Here is a 23,191-nt window from a genome sequence, read left to right on the forward strand (position 1 = left end):
AACAACGGGGCTACGACAGTAACATAGTGGCATTTCTACATTTCTGTTTCTACATGAAACATACACAAGGTTTGCAAGTAATTATTACTAAATTTGCATGTATTAATTTTAGTTATGAATCTCAATACTTTTGAATGTTGTAGACTATTCTTTTTCAGATGTTATAACTTAAAATTAACAGTTATAATTAAGAATAATTATTTCATCACATATTTACTGCACATTCACAAGGGTTACAGTACCATTATGATTACATATAGTTTTTTATTTGTATTTGTTTATTTGGCGACATCCTCTTGCAGGGACTTTTATGGTTGTTTCTGCAAGTCTTTTGTGGGGTATGAAATTTCTCAAAGATACTCGGTGTCCTTCCACCAACAGCTTTTGATGTCCATGGATCTCTAAAGAGGTTGTTTGAGGTCTTAGACGTTTATTGGGATTCCTCAGCGTTCCTTGATTTGATAATTTAATGGATTTGAATATATTTTAGACTTTTCAGTTGTATCTCCAGTTTGCTACACTTCAGTATTAAACTTGAAACTTAATATGCTGTTGTACTAGTTTGACAGCTGTAGTTGCATTTAAAGCATCTGTTGTTGTGATTGGGCGCTAAATAAATGCACAGCTCAGTGTTTCATATCCAAAAAGTGTGATCAAGTTGTTTAAAAATATTTTATTATCGAGTACAGTATGTAAACTTTAATGTTACCAGTGACAGCTGGGGACCAGTGAGGATTTTTAAGATTATAGTTGCTGACTTTACTGTACTTCGTTGCTTATTATTTTATAACAAGGCGTCTTATTTTGAAAGTTTAGCAATTCAAAGATTTTAACTGTTTCCTTTACAAAAGATTTATTTATTACACATATAAGCCAGATGCTTGATTAGATTAATATTTTAAAAATGAGTATAGAAGTAACAAGGCGTTGAAAAGAGAATCACCACGTTGACTTCATTGTGTTTATTTACATGAGTTCCAGTCATCGATATTTTGGCGTTTAACCGATTCTAATAAACTGCTCTTGAAGGAATGACATTTATATTGTTAGAAGTAACAAACACATTTTTATAAATAAAGTTTTTTCCCCACAATTTGTTTTTTTATTTGCTTTTTTTTTTTTTTTACATAAAATTAAATACATATTTATATGTCTATCATAGATAAACGGTACAGTACATAATAAATAAACAACCAGACCCATTTAAAAGAAACCCTTTAATTTTCCATTACAGTAAAAAAAAAAAAAAAAAAAAATGTAGGCCAGTGTGATCATAAATGATCTCATCACTAAAATAGCTTGCCCCCCTTTTTTAATCTATGACTTTCAGACTGAAGGAGGGTCAAACGATTGCACAGCTTCATATATGTCTCTGTATGAAGACTCCAGCGAGACGTGCAGTGCGCGAGCCCACCGCCTGGCCTCGTGGCCGCGTGCCCTTTAAGAGAAGCGGGAGGGGGCTCGGAGCATCTTGGCTGCGGTGTTTTTGTCTCTCTGTCAGTGAGCGCTCCTCCTGGGCCGAGGCGACAGAAAGGATTTGCGCAGGGCAGGTAAGAGCAGACAATAAGTTGACTTTCCTCTGTGCGAAAACCAGCTCGGTCTGTCTTTGTCAGCGTGTTTTGTAAATGGCTTCAGACGAGGAGCTTTCAGTGGGACTTCTTTTGTGAAGCGTCGGTCCTGCCCATTCTCCCCTCCGGTGCTCCTTCTCTGAAGTAACGGGTCCTTTATCCTCAAAAACCAACACCCAGCGTAGCTTATGGCTGGTTGTGTATTTCTGTTAAATGTTTCTGACTAATTAGCTTTTATAATTTCATATTAGTATTTATCTGCGGTTGCAGGAATGTTTGACTCTCGCGATTGGTTCTCCGGTGCGTCCTCTTTTTTGTTCACAGCATCACTGGAGGCTCACCGCGCGGGATTAACCAGATTTATCAATATTTATCAATAATTTACATCATATGGGGACTGAGAGTGCGTCTGTCACACTAACTCTGGCCTCACAACCCTAGCTTTCTTAACATTTCTGTTTATAAGCTTTGCATTTTCCATACAGCGGCTTTAATTCATTACATAGGGCTCTATTATTGTCTTGGTGGGCTTGTGGAGGGCGGGGGGTGGGGGTGGGGGGGGTGCCTGGAAAGCTCAACTTTTAGGCTCTTAAATCTCGCAGTATGCAACTAAACGCGACATCATTTCCAAAATAGCAAAAAAACAAAAAAGAAAGAAAGGCATTTTGGGTGTGTTTGCACTTGGCTTTGAAACTTTTTTTTAAATCTCGTGCTTAATTCAGAAAATGTTGCAACAATCCAGTCAGTTTATAATTTAATTAAAAACGAAAATCTCATTTAAAAACTGTAAGGGCTCATGGGAGAGGGTGGGTCCCACGCACGCTGCAAGTTTTCATGACTTCCAGATGTTCTTCAGCGCTGCTTTTTGCCCTCAATATTTGCTGGTCTCGCCAGCTGTAGCTGGCCAGTGGTCAGTGATAAGAAGGGGGGTTATATATTAACAGGGCAAGTGGATCAAATATATACCTTTTGCTCTTTCTTTTTCTTTTTCTTTCTTGAAAGACATCTCTAACCTGAGTTCTTTCTCAAATAAACTAGAATCTCCCTGTTAATTTTTGCATTACTATATTATTTGTTTATGAATGCAGTCATTTTACTGAGAAACTTCTAGCTCAGTCAGATGTTGTTTTCATGGTGGGCAAGCAGAACTTGGCAGGATGTGGGAGTGCAGTCATCAGCCTGTTACACTACATCATACAATACACCACTGTCCTGCTGTTGTGTAATGGGTTGCTGGCTGTATTAAATCACCTACCAGCAGCTGCATGGTGCTCACGTGGTCTCTGTCCCATCTGTCATGTTATTACATGGAAAAGGTGTTGGTGCGTCATATAGAACCCATATATTATAATATAGTTAAAGAGCATTAAGGACAGACCTTAGGGATAAATTAGCTTTTGTTACAGTGGTTTAAGGCAAAATCAGAGCCCTCGTGATTGTAGGATTTATTAAGACAATAATGTGGTTTAGTTTCAGCTAAGAGGACTGCTAACTAAATATTTGCTTGTTAATTTGAGATATGTTGAGTATAAGTGCAGTAAAAGAGAAAACCCACTCTAAGGGAGTCCCCCAGACTGCATTTTATGGATCTGTGTCCAGGTTTGTCAGCAGCTGGAGTCTCCTTAAGCAGATTCTTTTTTTTCTGAGCTGGAATGTGATTGTTTCATTACAGTGTTTGGATCCGGGGGTGCAATGGAGGAATGCAGGGCCCATAAACCCATTTGCACACTGGGCCACACGCCGGGCGTTTAAATTGTTTAGCAAGGCTAATGAAATTACACCCTGAACCTGTGTGAGACTGTTTATCACTTTCTTGGATTTTTTTTTTAACCACAGATGAGCCTTTCAGAGAAGTTTTACTGCATTTTTAATCACCTGTTATATTAAGACAGTATATCATGTTCATAAAGTCATGTGAAATAATGATGGTTTATGGCACAGGGCTCTATAATAATATTAATGGACCTTATTCATTTATGCATGCAGTTTGTTTTTAGTGTGTTATTCTTCCTTTCTAAAAAGCACACTGTGAATATGCACCATAACAACATGAATATTAAACAGGAAGTTTTGCACTAGAGTTGGATAAATATACAGCCCAGCATGAGACTGCTGTGGTCAAGACAGTGAGTTAATACTCCTACTTAACTCTGTCGATTAGGGAGAGCAGTGTAGTGAACATATGGTGAAAAGCTGGCTTTTTCTCTAATAGGGACAGTAATTTGTTATCCTGCTGAATAAGCTGACTGATCTCCTTTATTTTATTAATCACCCAGAGAAGCCAGATGGACTGTGCTGTCCAGTAAGCAACATGTGTAAAGTGCATTGGATTATTATTTTTCCCCTTGTCTGTTTTGTTTTATTTGTGTCTGTACAACCGTTGCATCAACAACTTCACCAAATCAGGAAGTAATTGATAAGATTCTCGAGAAGGAACTGCTTAACTTAGCATGGAAACCGGACTGATATGACTTCCTGCGTTCTGTTGTACCATCTGTTCACACACGCTGACCTGATCTTTTAACCCTCAAACTGCTGTGACTGGCTCTCCACCATCTCTCAATCACTGCTGTCTGGGTTTCCTCCTCTCCAGACCACCTCAGTTTCTCTAAAACAGAGCAACTCTCTGCGTCTCTGCTCAGCATCCGTCTTAATCCCCACCTCCACAACTGCTCAGGAATTTTCTCCCAAATGGCTTTTTTCCCCCCCGTGCCGCTCCTTGTCGCTCAGCCCCACCCTTGCTCAGTTTCCTGTTGGAGGTCAGCACAATGACCAATAGCGGAGAGGCGGGTGTTTACTCTGCTCCTGTTCCAGGAGTAATGTGAGCTGGCCGGCCTCTCCTTTTGGCCATAGTCTCTCTAGCACCAGACTGCTCCAGCTCCACGCCGTCTGCTCCTTCTCATCACCACTCCTTAATGTGAAAAACAGGGCTTTTTCCTAAAGGGCAAGAAGTCCTGGAGGTGACATCCCATTGGGTTATGATTTCACTGTCCCGAATTTAATGGCTACATTAGTCAAAAACCACATGTCCCACCAGCAGCATGAGTACACACTGTATGAGCATGCTGATATGAGATCATCTGACCTCGCATTTGGTGAAGGCCCTTTCTGTCATGCGGTGACATATGCTCTTCAGCCACATTACGCTGGGTGAAAAATGGCTATTGCTGCTTCTGCATTTATTATTCTTCAGCTCTTTGGGAAACATTTGTTTTAATCTTTCTGATTTATTATTCATCCAGGGCTAGTTGGCTGAATGAAGCCATCTGTGCTGCAGAATGAGGAGGAAGACAAAGAAGTCTCAGTAGATACAGCAGCATCTTTATGTGACATTTAAAAGCCTTCAGCACATCTTTTTTGAGGTCTGTGGCCTGTTACCCTGAAAAAAAACAACTCTGAACAACAATAAGCTTTATTTAGTGCAACAAAGTGCTACTTGTCTTAGGGATTCTCTCTTTTTTCTCTCTATTTTAGGAGAGGAATGTACAAATGATGGTAATCTTCTAGGTGGAGCCATGTGGGATTATGAGGAGAGGTCCTCTTGAATCGTTATTTACTCATTGTGAGGAGCGCTCTGCGGCCCCTCTGTCTGATCTGTAGATGTTTGTCCTGCGTTAGTAGCAGCACTCATTCTGGTGTCAGCGTGATTCATTCTGGTGGAGTCCAAATCTGAGAACAGGCATGTTCTTCTCATTTCAGAAGTTTCCATCTAAAACTTTCTTCCCCCTCCTTTTACAGTTTGCCTGTCTTTCCTCGAATTTCCCCTCTTTTCTGTCCCACCCTCCCTCTCTCACTGTACTCCTTTCTCCCTCTCCTACCGCTGCTACCCCCCCTTTTTTCATTTATGCTCTCTTTCTCCTTGTTACTCTTTCTCCTGGGCTGGGAGGAAGTGACTGAGTTGTTTTTGCGTCCTTGGGGAATAGAAAGATGAAGCTCCCTTTCCTGTAACCCTTTCTTCGTCAGACCTCAAATATGGTCTCCGTTTTGAAACAGACAATTAGCCTGGTATGATGACAGCAGCACGTAAACTGCCGTTCTGAGAGCTTTTCTTTGGGAGCTAAAACTTTTCAGATGAATTAAAAGCAGCTAAATCACTGGGCTTTCATATCATCTTTGCCCTTACTTGAATAAATCAAAGTAATATCTTCAACTGTGTTTGTTGATTTATGGGAGTCATCAGGCTTCAGACAGTGTTGGTGTGTTTAGGGGGTATGTGTGTTTTCATCTGTGTTCTGTGGGAGTCCATGGGAGTTCAGCTTGTCTCCTCTGTAATGTTTGGTATTTGCCATCTCCGCCAAACGCACAGTTATAACAGCCCGACATGCGCCGCTGTCTTTGATCTCATTGTTTGCGAGTAGCTTTTGGATTTGATAAATGAGGTCCCATAACTAAGGTGGAAATGTATTCATAATATGTTTTTACTTTGGTATTATTCACAGTCATCAACACATACAGCTAGTTTTGTTAACTTTGGAGCCTGTTTAGATTTAGATATCAGTCACTCAGTGCAAGTCCTGCATCTTGTGTTTCCACTTTCTGTCAGTGTGTGGGTCCATAACAGGTCTTCACCAACTGTTTGTTTGTTTTGAGGCAAATTTCCTTACCACACACTCGTCCATACTCTGTCTACCGCTCCCTCTCTTTTTCTCAGAGATGCCCCTCCTTGATTTCTATTAGAACCAGCTGTGGAACTAGGGCCTGAATGAATGGCTCTTTGTGATTTGGCTGTAGTTCTAGTCTAAAAGATGTTTCTCTCCCACCAATACCCTCAGTGGTATTGGCATGGCAACACAATGAAACAATGGACAGAACAACGGCAAGCCTTGTTATGATATGACGCAAAGGTCACTCGTCGGTGTTTTTTAGGCTCTGAGAACTCCAGACAAAATGTCGACCGCACTTTCACAGCAGCCTGACTCTGTGCTGCTGGAGCCAAAGTAGGAGAATCGGCAGCAGACGCTGTCATGCAGCATGTCTGGTTGACACTCACACAGCAGTTAAGACTGTGTTGAAGGAAATGCATCATAAGGCTCATGAAATCAGTCTAGCCTTAGGTGATACAGACAGGTTCCCACTAATCCAGAGGGTGGGGGTGTTTGTGAGTGCCACTGGATTTGGGAGAGTTAGAAAACTGACACATTGCCCAATCACATGGCAGGGAGGCTCCCGCTCCCAGCCTTGAATTGATTAGAGAGCCTTGAACTGGAATGGGGTGGGGGAAATTATTTCTAGAAAGCTGTGAGAGGAGAACTTTCACATGGCTCAGGCTTCACTTATATTGTGCAACAATCAGTGTGTGATTTGCATCTTATGGGTGTATGTTGTTCACATCCGGTGTGTGAGTCAAAAACACTGACACACTGGATGTGTGTTCTGTTTTGAAATGTTTGTTTCCTGCTTTGCAACCTGTGTTTACCCTCACGTCATGCCCACCTGTTATGAATCTCTGTTTATCTCTGTGTCAGCAGAGCTGCACACCCTTTCCATGATTTTACTGATGTCCCCTGAAAACTATTCCTGCATATATCCCAGTTATTGTCATTTTTCTGGACTACTAACTGATACAGTCAAAGGCAGTGGCAGCCAAAGTTCAAATTTCCTCTATTCTTATTTCCCGCAGGTGCTGACTGTAAGAGAGCAAGAAAAGGAAGGGAGAGGCAAGGGGCCTGGGGAGGAGAGATCCCATCCTCGCAGCGCAAGCAGCTGGTATGAAGTAGAAAATAAATCCCTCTTTTCCTAATTCACAAACCATTCCCAAGCTTGAGCAAAATCGCAATCACCAAAGGCTGAGAGTCAGCAGTGCAATGGAAAACTCCATAAAGATCGTCTCTGGGTGGTGGAAAGAGCGGCGGTATTTTTGACTTAGCAGTACTGAGGTTTAATCCTTTGTAATGGCAATAATAATAAGGTGACTCAATGAATGGAAGCAATGAGTTTGATAAACTAGGGAGAACAGACCTTGAAATGAAGCTTGGCATTTTAAAATTACTCATCACGGTGGTCTCAGTCTTCTGAGGGAATGTTTATCCACACTGTAACTCAAACCGAGTTTTAACCCTTTTAATACCATGCTGGAGTTTGGTCTGCATAGAAAGGAGTAAACCCGAAACTTTCATGCACATAGAGGAAAAAATCTTTTTCAGTGGTGAGTACGAGTAGTCAATTAAGCTACAGCATTATGCAGTTACTCTCGTGACATCCTACAGGACATACCACAGACGCGTAATTTGTGCTGGATGACCTGCATCTTACCCCCCCAGGGGTTGTCTTAATCTTAATAGCAGGGAATAGAGGGGAGAGACCAGACCATGCTAGCTTCCTCTAGCATGGTATGCAGCTCTATGAAGGAGGTAGGGGGGAGTAATGGGGGCAAACCATGTGTCCTAGATGGAGGCTGGCTGGGGAGAGTTGTGCTGGGGAAGGGCAAATGCTGGTTTCTGTTCAGATGTCATCTCAAAGGAACTCTGTTTAAACCAGAGAGACGGAGAGGAAGGTCAGCCACTCCACCCCAGCCATACTCACACACTCAGTGGAATACGTGCACACACATTAGCACATATGAAACACTCTGCTGTTGTTGTAGGAGCCTGATAGTGGAAAATAATCCGTTTAAATAAGAAGATTTCAGAATTTTGGAATTTGTTCAGGGTAATTAGTTTGAAACGAGTATGCCGTCAAGGATGTCCCTTAAGCCCCACTTTACATTTTGCATTATTTATAGAGCTTCTTGCTCAAGTAATTAGAAAACACATTGGAATAACAGCAAATTTACTTACAGGGATAAAACAAGTTTTTATTCGTGATGCAAATTAAACATACACTAGACCCAAAATATGTGTTTATAAAGCTATATTTTATCAACGCTAATTTTATAAACTCAGCAGAAAAAAATAGTATTATATATACCTAGGTATCACTATACAAGAGAATCTAAACAACATCAAATTTAAATTATTGTTTTATGCTGAAAGAAATAAAAGTAGACCGTGAACGATGTGCTCCCTTAATTTGTATAATAAAGTAGAAATTGTGAAAATTTGATTTTATTTCTTCTGCTATTCCTTTTTCAGTCCGTACCAGCAGAGATATTAATAAAACAGATTAATAAATGGAAATGAATACCTGTAGGATAGGGCAGGGTAATAAGTCTAGAGTAAAATTTAAAATACTACAGCTAGGAAAAGAAAAAGGTGGAATGTTCCTGCCATGGTTGAAGGACTATTGTAGAGCAACACAGTTACAGTATTCATTCTGCTGGTGCAACAGTGGGTATGGTGCAAAAATGGAAAGGTTAAGAATTAAGCCAGTTGAGTGTCATCCTACAATCTGTGGTAGGTGAGATAAACAAGTACCTAAATAAATTAAGTGATCTGACAGAAGTATTGTTAAATATATTGTTTAATTAATGTAAGAGGAATAACTGTTCTTAAGATTTATGGAATATAGTGAAGATTTTAAACAAGTATAATTCGGACTTGAAGTTTAGAGACTGGACCTGGAAAGGCATTACATCATATCTGTTATTTCAGCCAATACAGATCTCAAAAGTTTTCAACTTCTTAGTGAAACCTGCAATTTACATGAGGTCATCATAAATATTTTTTTATTGATGTTACCCAGAATTTGTTCATATATGCAGTGTCTTGGGAAAAAATTCCGCCTTATACATCAAGGTCAAATCAAGGAACAAATACAACACTAACAGGTGAAGATAGGTTATATAAATAAAATAAAATGACAGCACCTTTATTTAATAATTCATTTTTTTATAACCCCAAAAAGAAAACATCAACAAAGGGGCAGATCTGGAATCTGGACACTGCTGGATACAATGTGATATTACAATGGCTGATCATTATCACATGTTTTCTAATTGTCCAGCAAAACAATCTTACTGAGCAAAGACAGTAACATAAATTAAACTCATAATAGGTTTTGAGCTTGACTATACTCTCGATATCATATATTTAGGTAATCGACCAAATGACTTGTACATTTGAGGCAAATATAGCCATGAAGTATTGCTTAGTGCCAGTAAAAAGGCAATAACAAAGAAGTGTCTGGACAAGAACCACTTACAGGGGAGTGCTTCCTTGCTATCATAAAAGAAATATCCGAAAGGAAAAACTTATCATCTCTGCTCATTAAATTGGCTGTTATTTATGAATGGTAGTTTTACACAGGGAAAACTACTCTCCTGTGTCTGGGAGTTTTTTTTTCCATGGTACCTATAGTTTTGGAAATTAGGCATTGCTCATACAGGATTTTTATATTTGCACGTCAGATGTATGCTGAATGGATCAGGCCCTCTGGCCTCATCCGTGAACTGGATAAAGTTGATGGACTATTGGATATTCATCTACGTTTTTTATTAGGTGTTCATCAGCAGGTGTCTGGGTTGACCCTTCCTTTTTTTTTTTTTTCTTTTTCCCTCTGGGACTAATCGTACAAATAACCATCACCATGTAGTCAGCTATTGATTGTGTGCATTTTAATGATTTACCCATAGTAACCTGATTTTTTTCTGTTCTGTCTCTCTATGCTTGTTTGCTTCTTCAGAGCAAAATTATAAAAATAAAGTGGAATTTGAAGGGAAGTCGAGTAGACGACATCAACCAGTCTGCTTGGCAGGCATGTTAGGTTGCAAAACTACATACTCTAATTATATCTCATCGGCTGTCCCCTGTCAGTGCTGCCCTCCACCCTGTACGCATATTCTCTCACACAGTCTGTTTTTTTGCAACCACGCCTCTATGTCCTACTCTCACTTTCTCACATATGTAGTCATTCCCAGACCGCACTGTACACCAGACACTGTACACCATCAGTCTGACACTTTCAATGGAGATAAACAGACACTTAAACTGTAGGCTGAAGGCAGGCAGCCAAATTCTTCATCTTTTTTAAAGGCTCTGCAATATTAGTCAAGATTTGTCTTTTTTTCTCCACTTTCTCATATGCAAGTTAAAATTTTATATCTGGGGCATAAAGTCCTCATGTGTAAGCTGAAGGATAGTTGGCTTCATTTTAAATTAGATTAACCAGTGTGATTCTTCCTTACCACCATGGTGCCAATCTTAAAATGGGTTTGGGTTTGCATGCAGTCTGTATTTCACGGCCCAATAGTGTGTGGCAATCTTGGAATGAGAGGGTGATGAAAGGGTAAGAAAGATAAGCAGAATCACATCGAGAAATTAAACTGACTAAAGCACTTCAAAAATACCATGTCAATTTAGTCAGTGTTTCCAAGTGTCCTACTTTTCACAAACGAGCAAGCACGGGCTAGGGTCACAAGATAGATGGAGAGAGAGAGCGAGAGCGAGAGAGGAAGAGAAAAAACAAAAAACAGCTTTAGACTGAGGCAAATATAGTTTGCACTTGAAAACAAAGTGGTTTGCAGCGCAGACTTCTGTTCCTATCTTATCAAAGCCATAGTATATAAAGATGTTCAACTGACTAATGCTGTGGACGGCTTAAAGATTTCCACAGTTCCCACAAAGTGATGACCTAGAAAGTTAATCTTTTCCAAGCACACACCAACTCAGAGGCATGGCATTAGGGTTTCTACATTTTTGCTGGCAGTGTGTTGCTCTCTGTGGAGGGAAAGGCTTAGTCTTTTGTTTATAAAGAGTCAAAATCCATATGTTACCTTTGGTAAAATGCAAGTTCTCAGCAATTCACTGTGTGTTTTGGCTGAATTAAAAAGCATCTAAGTGTGCAGAGGAAAAGAAAGGGACTAGCTGAAACCTTCTGATCATCAGCTGATGCTTAGAGGGGTAAAACTGGAGCAGAAGAGCATAAAGAAAGGACAAATAGAGAAGAAGCCAGAGATGGAAGAAGTGCAGGAGAGAAAGAAGAGAGAGTGTCTGTAAATCCTAATGTGAGAGGCGAAGTAAGTGCGCACAGATGATTCCTAATAAGGCTGTAACTGGCAAATCTCTGTCCTAGAATTAGCTGCCAGGAAACTTTCCCCCTGTAACTTCTCTTCTCTGAATGCTATGAACAGAAACAAATATACAACTGACAGTGGCCCAATATGCTCAAAAAAATGGAAGGATAAAATAAGGAATGGAGGCAGGCGGGTAGAAAGGCTAATGCTATTTCGGACCATTATACAGAGAGAGCAATGCAGTCAAAAGCGGTAATTATTTCTGGACACACTATGTCATGCAGACTTTACAGTTAACTTAAGATATTAAGATATTTGAATACTGATTCTGTTAGGTTTTAGTTGGATGTAGACAGTTGTGTATTACTGCATTGATTGCATCTTTATAATTAATGCAAGAAAAGCCACTTTTACAAACACCTTAAAATACTCACCAAAAGACTCAAAACAACAAAAACTTCCACAAATCCACTACAAACTGGACCTGGGAGCAATATGCTTATTTGCACACTTAATCACATAGTTACTGAACACACATCTAAATTATACTGTATTTGCATATTTTGCATCTTGCACATGTCTCACATGTCCTGTCTTGTCTACAATATCCTGACCGTAACTTGAACCTGGTATTCAACACCTACTGCACAATCCACTTCGTATTGTCTCTGTTCTGTCTTTGTTTATGGTACAGTTTGTATTGAATAGTTATTATTATAGTATTGTATAGTTAGCAATTAGTACCTTTTTATCCCTTAATTTTACCCAAATTTAGCATATTATTTATTTGTAATTCCTAGTTTTATATCTCTTGGAGATATATCTTTTATATACTTATAGATGCACCATGGGGGGCTTGGGGTGAAACAGCATTGCAGTACTCTGTATACTGTGTATATTGTTGTAAAGCTCTTGAAATCTTGAATCCTTTGTTATTTATAGAAATGCTTAGTGTACAGTATGTTTAATTTCAACACTTTTGTCTCCCTACAGGTGAGGTGTTTGTGTGACTGTCTGAAAAGCAGCCACAGGCGCATTATGGCACAGGTGCTGCATATGGACCCCGGCTTCCCAGGTGCGCCCTCTATTTTTAATTCCTTATAATGATCAACATAAAAATGATGATAGGTTAATGCTTTTGTTAGGATTTAAACTATCACACAACTGGCATGTATTTTAACTGTAAGATTGTGTCATAATGAACTCCAACAATCCACTTTGTGCCTAATTTGGTGATGAATTCTGAGTACATTTATAACTGTGGAGTAGCTGATGCTTTTTTCTGAAGTCTGAACCCAAGATTAGATGCAGATTTCCGTTTGTTTAAAGTTTATTTCCTTCCCCTGCAGGGAAACTCAACCCACCTGCCCCCCCTTCCCTGCACGCCAAAGAACAGGAGGCACCCTACTCAGTGGAGACCCCCTATGGCTACCGTCTGGACCTAGACTTCCTCAAATATGTTAACGACATAGAGAAGGGGAACACTATCAAGAAGGTGCCTGTCCAACGCCGGCCACGCTATGGCTCTTTGCCCCGTGGCTATGGCTACGCTGGCTCCTGGTGGACCTCCACAGAGTCTCTCTGCTCCAATGCCAGCATGGACAGCCGGCATTCCTCTTACTCCTACTGTGCCCCAGGCTACCATACATCACAAAGGCCCAGCTTCAGCACTGCCCGGGTGGAGAAGACTCTGTTGGATGCTCGCAGGAAGCTGGAAGAAGAGAAAGAGGGACGGAGATTCTCCAATCTTGGCAGCATGCACAGCAGTGTAGTTGGCTCTAACACCTCCATCAGCAGCGCACACAGCTTCAACCGGTCACAGGGTGGAGGTGGATCTTTCACTCCCATGAGCTCTGGCCTGTCCACCCCAGTAACTCCAACCCCAGCTCACTTGCAACATGTCAGGGAGCAGATGGCTGCAGCCCTGAGAAAGATAAGGGAGCTAGAAGAACAGGTGAAAACAATCCCTGTGCTCCAAGTTAAAATCTCAGTGCTGCAGGAGGAGAAACGGCAGCTCAGTGTCCAGCTGAAGAGCCAGAAGTTCCTGGGCCACACTCTGGGGTTCAACCGAGGTCGTCCCAGAGGGGAGCTCTATATTGACATCCCTGAAGAAGACATGAGCACTGGAAAGGGGAGCAACAACAATAAGCCAGCAGGGTCACTGTCCCCCACCACACCTGATGGGTCCAAGCAAGACTCAGGGTGTGAGATTGAGGACACAGTGATTGTGAGTGGAGTGCGACCAGATGCAAAGCGGGAAGTGCGCACCATTGGCGTGGGACCAGAGGACTCAAGAGGAAGTCGTCATGTGGGGGTCTGGGTTCAAGAGAAGGATCTGGGACTGCTGCCTGAGACAGAAGTCCTCAAAAATCAAGTGGGTCAGCTTGAGGGTCAACTACAGAGGACAATGCAGGAACTACAGGCTGCACAGCAGCAGGTGGCAGGAGTCCAGAAGGGCCCTCAGGCAGAGCATCCAGTCATAGCAACGAGCCTGGGCTGGCAGGAGCCTCAAGGCTGCAGCCTGCATACACTAGTCAGCTTCACACAGCAACGACACCAGAGGGACCAGAGAACTGTAGGAATTCAGGTGTACACACTGGAGCAGCCTACTGTGGTAGAGGTGGGAACACTGCTCCGAGCAGAGACCTGCAGCTCCCCCCCCATTCAGCCAGCTGCTGGAGGCGTGGAAGACCACCAGAGAGGGCGAATTGAAGGTCTGTTACTGAGACTTTATGAGCTTAAACTGGAGAGTCTGATGCAGTCCAATGCAAGAGCATTTTGTGAAACCTGTGCAAAAGGTTTCCCAGATATGAATTATGCTTAGTCCTAAACTGAAAGGAAAAAAATCACCAAGGATCTGTTCTTAAAAAAAAGTGTGTGTGTGTCGGGCGGGGGTTGGTCTAAGGCTAGACTTAATCATTGTCTGAGAAACTGAGTCTGTCACCCTCAAATATATGTTTTTACTGAAAGCTGAAAAGTCGCAAATACTTCTATATTTAATATATTTAAATTTTAACTGGAGGGGTTTGGAATGCTGCATTACTGCTGGATTGTACTGCATCAGACTGTATCTTTGCAATAACAATTATTTATTGCATTACTGCACAAAAAGACTGATTAGTTAGCTTTGAAATGTTGTCTGTCTCTCTCCCTCAGATGCTCCAGTTGAGTTGCCGATTCCAGTCAGCTCTAAGCAGGTACGCGATGTCTTGAAGAGCAGGTTGTCCACCTCAGTACCTGTAGCTAATCCTGCCATTGCTGTTGCATCTGATGATCAGATTGTGCATAATAAGGAAGAAGCAAATGATTCTATCCAATCACAAGAAGGCTTACCTAAGACAGGTATGTGATTTTTAAACTAGTGTCTTCTGACCACATCATGCTCCCACTGTATGAATAATTGCTGGTATCTTTTCTAGCTTCATCTCCCCAATTGTCTCTGAGATCAATTATGAAGCGGAAAGCAGAAGGTGAACCAGGCTCGCCCTCTACGAAGAAAAACCTACAGTTTATTGGAGTCAATGGAGGGTAAGTGTTAGTTATTGCATAGCAGCAGTCGGCTATTTTCATCCACTGAGTACCGTGTCAAGGGAATGTTGTCAGCATAAGGTTAAGTAAAAAGGTAAAAGAAGAAGCAGAAATGTACTCCCTGTGTCACCTGCAAAGACTCTGAGCTGTTTGAGCAGAGTGAAAATTGTTCGTGTCTTACAGCTACGAGTCCACATCCTCAGAAGATAGCAGCAGTGAGAGCTCAGATGAGGGGAGTGACTCTAGTGAATATCATGAAGCCAGAGAAAAACTTCCAGAGTCTACAGTCCAGCACCAGCAGACAATACACAACAAGGATTCCAAGCAAGAAGAAAGCACCAGTGTACCTCAGCAAAATGCTGTCAAACTACCAGCTGCCATTCCAGACTCAAGTCCCAGCCAGTCTGCAGCTGTAGACACAATGCCATCAAACAAAGCACCTCAGTCACCAGCGACAGACACTGTGGTGCAAAAATGTGCCTCACAGCCACCAGCATCAGACCACGCCATACCTCCTCCATGTTCATCAAATGATTCTGAGACTGTCAAACAATCATCAGAAAAGCACAAACAGGTCACCTCCACACCAGTTAGCACTGAATCCACTCCTGAGCAGAAGGCTTCACTTACCTGTTCTTCATCACCTGGCCTCACTAAAATCAGTGATAACGCCCAGCAGCGGTACAGCGTCCAGTCAGAGTGCAAACCAGCAGATGAACGTATTTCAAATGAGACTGCGACAGCGCCTTCAAAACAAGTCAGGTAAGTGTACACAGAGTCTGTCTGTGAGGATTAAAGGATCTATGAACATCTGAGAGTGATGTTGTCTCCTTATCTGCCACAGACTGGAGCTGACTGACAGCCTGATGTTAGCTCTGCATGCCCTGCAGAAAGCCCTGGGGGAACCTAATGCCTTCAGCCAACAAGGAGCAGTACGTGTTGAGTCTAATTCACATTTCTCCACATTTCTTCACATTTCTTCTGTCGTTACTTCTTTCTAGGAAATTCAGAAGGTTCACTTTTAAAATAAATGACATAGACCAACCTCAAACAGGGAGGCACAGCTACCCACAAACTGTGCACACTCAATAATTTAATTTAGAATATATTTTACTTTAGTTTGCCAACTCTAAATATTTACTAAAGCATAGCTTAAGATATTTGATTATCTGCATGTTTGATTCAGGAAAGAGTTTATGCCGGATGCCCTTCCCATTTATCCTGGCTTGGGAACGGCACTAAGACTACACTGGATTGTTGCACCCCATGTCTGGAATAAGACTAAGTTAAAATAAGAAAATTCTTAACTTTGGTTTCATAATTTTTGCAAGTAATGAAAGATCAAACAACACATTAACTCAAGGCTTCTCCTGAGGTTTGGTTTCACATTTTTGATGTCGTCGTTGCTCTTGCATTTCTCCAGCCATCTGTCAAATGTTTATTTGCCTTAACAGTCCTCATTGTGTCTGATCTCAGAGGGCAGCTTACACCACAGTGCTGCAAGAGTGGCTACGTGTGTCCTGCCACAAAACGGCCGACACAGCTGTTGTCAAGGCCTACATGGACACTTTCGCCTCAATCTCCCCTCAGCTGCTGGAGTTTGTCATAAATATGGCTGACGGCAACGGGAATACAGCCCTTCACTACACTGTCTCCCACTCCAACTTCCCCGTGGTGAAACTTCTGCTGGACACTGGTGAGTTCTGTGCTTTTATGAGAAAACAACAGAGGCGCTGGAGAAAATTTTGATATTAAGCGAAGTAAAATCTCATAAGACTGAAGAGTCAATGTAAAGTCTTATGGTTATTTTTTATTATGATAATCTCTACAATTTAAGAAATAAGTCATATTAAATTATTAATGGTAACGATCCCTTTTACTTTGTTGTGCTGCTGTTATATCACCTGTCAAATTGATTGGCCTCTTTACCTGACAGGCTTGTGTAACGCTGACAAGCAGAACAAGGCGGGCTACACAGCCATCATGCTGACGGCTCTGGCTGCCTTCCACTCCGACAGTGACCTTCAAACTGTCCTGCAGCTGCTGCGCACAGGGGATGTCAATGCCAAGGCCAGCCAGGTGCGCCCTCTACTGCTCATTAGTTTTTACTGCGTCTCCACACACACACAAAAATCCCCCATTGTCATGCATTAGTGCAGGACTAGGACTGCATAAAATGTCTTATGTTTCAAAAACTGTAATCATTACAAAAAGTACAAGAGTAAAAACTTTGTAGACAGCTGACCCATGGCCAAGTGCTTCACAAAAGTTGTCACAACAGCGACACTGTGTGGACAGTTAGAAAAGTACAAAACTGTAAAACTTTCATAGCCTCCCACTGGTTGTTACCCAAACAAGAAGTGGTAACCAGATCCCAACAAACTAAATGTGCGTTTTATTGAAATATTTCTTTGTCAAGGAAAATGTGGTGCACGATACTAACCCTGGGAGGCATTTAGCATGTGAAGGACATATTTTATTTTAATCCAATTTCTCAAGACAATGAGCTGATATTTCTACTTCTTTTTTTTTTACTTCCATGTATTTTTCTGTTTATTCCACCTTTAACACTGTAAGCATCTGATTATCATTTGGCTTTCAGAGGAATACATCCATTAACAGGGACATTTTTTATAAAACTGACAAATTTCTGGAAAATATTTCATGCACCAGTTTTACCCAGTTATTTAGAATTTTCAGTCTTTATTTGTCTGAAACTTTTTTTGTGACATTTTGGCAAATATTCCAGAAAAATCTGAATACCTTGTGATTTTGTGTGGATATACAATTTACCACCTTGGGCATAGTGCAGGTAGCAAAAGCCAGTGACATGCATGAGACCAGTGATTATAGTCTTTGTTGCTTTCCTTACAGTCATTCAGTAAAAGCCGCTCTAACTAATTAAGTTTGGAGCAATGTGGGATATGACAACAGGGGATAAAAGTTGTGAATTTCTATGAAGCCAATGTAGAAAAAACAGCCAGTCTCATTCGCTCATCTGGTTTGATTCCTGTTAGCAATCACATTGCAATTGCTCTAGAAACTAGACCGTCTTCTTACAAGTGATTTTAAGAATTCTGCTCAAAATGTATCTGCTGCACCATGTACACAAATGCAGTCTCAATGTGTCCACAGTTTGGTTAAAAAATTAGGGTAACAGTAATTTTAACCAATGTGTGTTTTGTAGGCTGGACAGACAGCGCTGATGCTGGCAGTCAGTCATGGTAGAGGGGACATGGTGCGAGCGCTGCTGTCCTGTGGGGCACAAGTTAACATCCGCGATGACGACGGCTCCACTGCACTCATGTGTGCCTGTGAACATGGTCATGTGGACATTGTGCGTCAGCTGCTATCAGTGCCAGGATGTGATGCCACTCTCACCGATAATGTAAGAATTCCAGTTCGGTCTGTGGTTATGCGAACTCCTTCCCAAAACCAGCGTCTCACCAACATTTTCTCATTGTATTAAACAGGATGGCAGCACTGCTCTGTCCATTGCCCTTGAAGCCAGTCAGAATGACATCGCTGTGCTTCTGTATGCTCACCTCAACTTTGCAAAGCCTCCATCCCCTGTGAGTATCTAAATATGCTGCTAAGACACAAAGTAGCCCTTTCACACCAACATTCAACAATCCAAGAAATGTGTCATGGAAGTGATTGCCACTTTCTATGGCTAATAGCACACGGATAATTATGTAATATTCTTGTTTGCATGCAACCCATCCAAACTGGATTTTGTCACATATTGAGCCATGCAAAATACAACCTCTGTCAATTATTCCTCCAACCAGTTTCTTTAAAATAAGCCTCCTTCCCACATCTGGGCAGTGTTGCAATGTTTGCGTGTTTTCAAACACGTGTTGACATGCAAGAGTTGCATATGGTTTACTGCATACCTACAGAAATTAAAGTTGGCTTTGGGTTGAGCAAAAATAGCAAACAAGCAAATCTGTTTAAGCCAGAAACCAATTACCCACAAGCTTGCAGCTGTCAAACAAGTCACTGCCTTAGAATAAGTACACATTCTCACCTAATGTGGGCTTTATGGTGTATGTTTGTGCAGCTCTTTGGCTAAACAGAACGAGAGATGCATAACTTTGTCATATAATTTGACTTCTACCTGCTCCCCAACAAAACCTAAACTTCACTCATTCTTTTAAGTTTATTTTTTTAAGTTTCCATAAGTGACAGCACATTGCTGAAACATGCAGACATGAGTCTGCTCATGTTTCTCTATCCTACCAACCATCTGCACTCGTCTTTCAGGTATGAATCGCTATCCCAGCCTCTCAGCTGGCTATTAGTTTGTATATAACACAAAGTTGACCGTAAACAGGCAAGGTGTGTCATAAACTAGTATATAAACCCCCAAGTGATGGACAAATTCCAGATGTGCTTTATGCATTTTATTTCACAACCTGGCTAATAAACTACAACAAGCACTAACAAAGGGAATTTTTGGAAAACTGTAATTAACTATCAGGAATGTGTGATTACATGTAATGTAAATGTGTATGTTTGGATGACTGGTAATGTATGTTGAAAGCAAAAGAAGGGAACCCAAGGACCAAGCTGTAGCTCAACCAGTTAGTCATAGCCTGAGCACACCTGGCCCTGTGTTGCTCATCCAGGTAATTACTCTCAGTCAGCTCTTTCAGGACAAAGCACAGCATGATCAAAACAAAGCAGAGTCACCTAGTGAACAGAAGGCCCAGGAGACAGTACAGTGTCTAAAGAATGCCCCTAACATATGAGTAATTCCATATCTTAACAAGAACATGCTTCAGTGGGATTAATTCTTAATATACAAACAGGATGTGTGGTTTCAACGACACATACTCAAATATAATATATTTTGTATTTAAAATGGTAATGTAATATTAATTTGCATGTAAATGTAGTGATCAAGAGGTGCTTTACATGAACAGAAACCACTCCTGGAAGAGAAAATACAGGGGAAATATGATGCACTTAAACAGTAAAAGGATCTAAACCTGAGATTTTTCTTGGATTGGCAGTAGCTGTTATTTTAACTTCACAAAATGTTCATTTCTTCCCAGTGTTAGGTTCATGGGTTCAGAGAGAGTGATAAATGGGTTATTGCTGTAGTGGCAACAATGTGCACTGATCTGGTGAAACAATTTGAGCTGTGGGAAGTGACTGAAAAAAGGAGAACATAGATGCAAGCAGTAGAAATGAGTTTCCTATGAAGGGTGGTGGGTTATCTCTTAGAGGTAAAATGAGCTTGGTCATCCAGGAGGGGCTCAGAGTAGAGTTGCTACTCCTTCCAAAGTATTTGGGGCATGGGGAAAAGCCCCGGGGCAAACCTAGGACACACTGGGGAGACTACATCTTTCCGCTGGCTTACCTTGGGTACCCTGATGGATGGATGGATTAACCATGATGAATTTGATAAAAAATTCTAAACTATAATTTGGTTACTTTTTTTTTTTACTTGTCCAGGTTTCCCCCAAGTCTCCGCTCTTGGGCTCCTCTCCTCCTGCTGGTGAACTAAAGTAAACCACACGCCTACTGCTCAGCTACACAGCCAATCCACAGATGTTTATTCATCTATGTACTTAAAGGAAACATCAAGTTTGTTTGTGTGTTTGTTTTCACCCTGAATAATTTAATTATGTGCAGATAATTACGTGAGAGCTCGCACCATTGTTACTCATTGCTTATCGTACACAGTGGTCTTACTTTAATCCCAGTGGTGGTTGGAAAAGTGTGAAACTGAACATTGAATGGATTTCGTTCTAGTTTTGCAACAATCCAGTTGTCAGCACTGTTTTTACAAATCCAAACTGTTCACCGCATTTCACTATACGTTCAATATTTATGCACTCGTTCTGTAATTCCATATCAGTTTTATATAAGTTGGCTCATAGAGCAGTGTGTTTTCATTGTACCATAGGTGTTTCACAGTAGCATCGTTTTGTGTGACCATCACAGTCATTTGGAATAACTGAAGCCACCCCTCTCGTGGGTAAGTGTCCTTGCATCAACTAGCTCATTGGTGCTACAAAATATAACACTCCAATAGTCTGTTGATATTTATACACAAGATTTATTTACTTGAGAGTATTTTTGATATTGATTTTTTTTAATCATTCTGACTTAATTCAGGACCTCGTGGTTTTATTTCCCAGGTGTTGGTTAACTTTACACCTTTTTAACCAGTTTTATGTGTTTATCACATTCCCCAAATCAAACCCAAAGATGTCTGTTTCACATCACCTCTTTTTAAAGCTGCTTATTGTGGTAATAATGTTAACACAGGTGGTGTTAAAGAGGAGAGAGGTTACCATTGTTCTCTGATGGCTGCGGTACTATGGTCTTTGTATTTTTATATGTGAAGGTTTTTCGGATGGTTGTTTAGAGGGTATCTGTGTTTGTGATGTGTGCTCATAAAATTTAACAAGACTTTGTTGAGAGAGCGCTGGTGAAGCCAGTGAGATTTGTCAGGGAACCAGAAAGTAAGTGATTTTGGTCTTAAAAGGGCGTGCCATGTAAGATAGGAATATTAAAATAATATATGTCAGTGTAAACTGGTAATAATTATGCCTGAAATCGAACTCCTTGAACTAAAGTGCATAGGCTATTGATGTCAAAATTTCTATTACTTTTTAAAGATGTTTTACCAATTTTCATATTCACTTTTAAGCAAATTTTTTATAAATTTCAATTTTTTTAAGTATCTATCTTTTATACATTTGGAGTTTTTAAGCTCACGCCTGCGTTATGTAATCACACAGCTCTGTAGTTAATGTTTTATGATGGTTTTATGAAAATGCTAGATTGTGTGTCTCTTCTTCTAATTTGTGCATTTTGGAAAATAATAAATAAATGTGGACCACATGTTTTGTTGTCTTGTAAGTTCCACTCAGTCATGTAAAAACAAGGTAAAAACAGTTTGCATATAGAACCCCACAGGTTCCACTAGAGGGAGTCCTAACGCAAACAACTGGGGCTGGTCTCTTTTGTTTTCTTGGCCTTTTTAAAAAAATACAGTTTAATTGTGTTTTTCAGCTCTGAAAATCCTACGTGGTTTTGATGAAGTTATGAGTGCTCTGAAAAAAAAGCTATATAAAGAAAGACTTTCTGATAGTCTAAAAATATGATAATTTGCATTCAGTACTGGGATGTATTTTTAGTATCTTGGTATTCTTCTTGGTATAGTCCAACATCAAGTGTACATAACATTAATAATATGGCAGTATACTCAACAGTTCATTCTGACTTGGGCAGAGAAAACACGTACAGTAATGTGTACAGTAATGCTAAACATTCTCTGTGACAGTATAGCTCAATATGGGCTAATGAGCTGCAGATTCTATATTTAAATTTTGGGCCTTTAAAGGGCCCCAAAATTCAAGATCTGAATCATCCAAACTTTGATGTTACATTGTGCCCGTGCATATTCAAGGGATTGAGTAAAGGGATCTCAAAACAGGCTCTTATTTTTGCTTTAAGGTATACAGGGAGTGCAGAATTATTAGGCAAATGAGTATTTTGTCCACATCATCCTCTTCATGCATGTTGTCTTACTCCAAGCTGTATAGGCTCGAAAGCCTACTACCAATTAAGCATATTAGGTGATGTGCATCTCTGTAATGAGAAGGGGTGTGGTCTAATGACATCAACACCCTATATCAGGTGTGCATAATTATTAGGCAACGTCCTTTCCTTTGGCAAAATGGGTCAAAAGAAGGACTTGACAGGCTCAGAAAAGTCAAAAATAGTGAGATATCTTGCAGAGGGATGCAGCAGTCTCAAAATTGCAAAGCTTCTGAAGCGTGATCATCGAACAATCAAGCGTTTCATTCAAAATAGTCAACAGGGTCGCAAGAAGCGTGTGGAAAAACCAAGGCACAAAATAACTGCCCATGAACTGAGAAAAGTCAAGCGTGCAGCTGCCAAGATGCCACTTGCCACCAGTTTGGCCATATTTCAGAGCTGCAACATCACTGGAGTGGCCAAAAGCACAAGGTGTGCAATACTCAGAGACATGGCCAAGGTAAGAAAGGCTGAAAGACGACCACCACTGAACAAGACACACAAGCTGAAACGTCAAGACTGGGCCAAGAAATATCTCAAGACTGGTTTTTCTAAGGTTTTATGGACTGATGAAATGAGAGTGAGTCTTGATGGGCCAGATGGATGGGCCCGTGGCTGGATTGGTAAAGGGCAGAGAGCTCCAGTC

The 23,191-nt window shown here is 40.8% G+C and overlaps 1 protein-coding gene across 1 annotated transcript; it reads left to right on the forward strand.

Moving 5' to 3' along the window:
- The first annotated feature begins 1,409 nt into the window (after positions 1-1,409).
- Positions 1,410-21,846, forward strand: kank2 (KN motif and ankyrin repeat domains 2). The gene is made up of 13 exons (XM_004552166.3): positions 1,410-1,550; positions 7,189-7,274; positions 12,451-12,532; positions 12,807-14,171; positions 14,614-14,799; positions 14,877-14,985; positions 15,169-15,747; positions 15,830-15,917; positions 16,462-16,681; positions 16,922-17,064; positions 18,173-18,373; positions 18,459-18,557; positions 20,449-21,846. Exons 3-13 carry the CDS (start codon positions 12,496-12,498, stop codon positions 20,503-20,505), a joined length of 3,084 nt encoding a protein of 1,027 aa, XP_004552223.3. The 5' UTR covers positions 1,410-1,550; positions 7,189-7,274; positions 12,451-12,495; the 3' UTR covers positions 20,506-21,846.
- Positions 21,847-23,191: the final 1,345 nt, after the last annotated feature.

This window comes from Maylandia zebra, linkage group LG4 (assembly GCF_041146795.1).
Source record: "Maylandia zebra isolate NMK-2024a linkage group LG4, Mzebra_GT3a, whole genome shotgun sequence".
Lineage (NCBI taxonomy): Eukaryota > Metazoa > Chordata > Actinopteri > Cichliformes > Cichlidae > Maylandia > Maylandia zebra.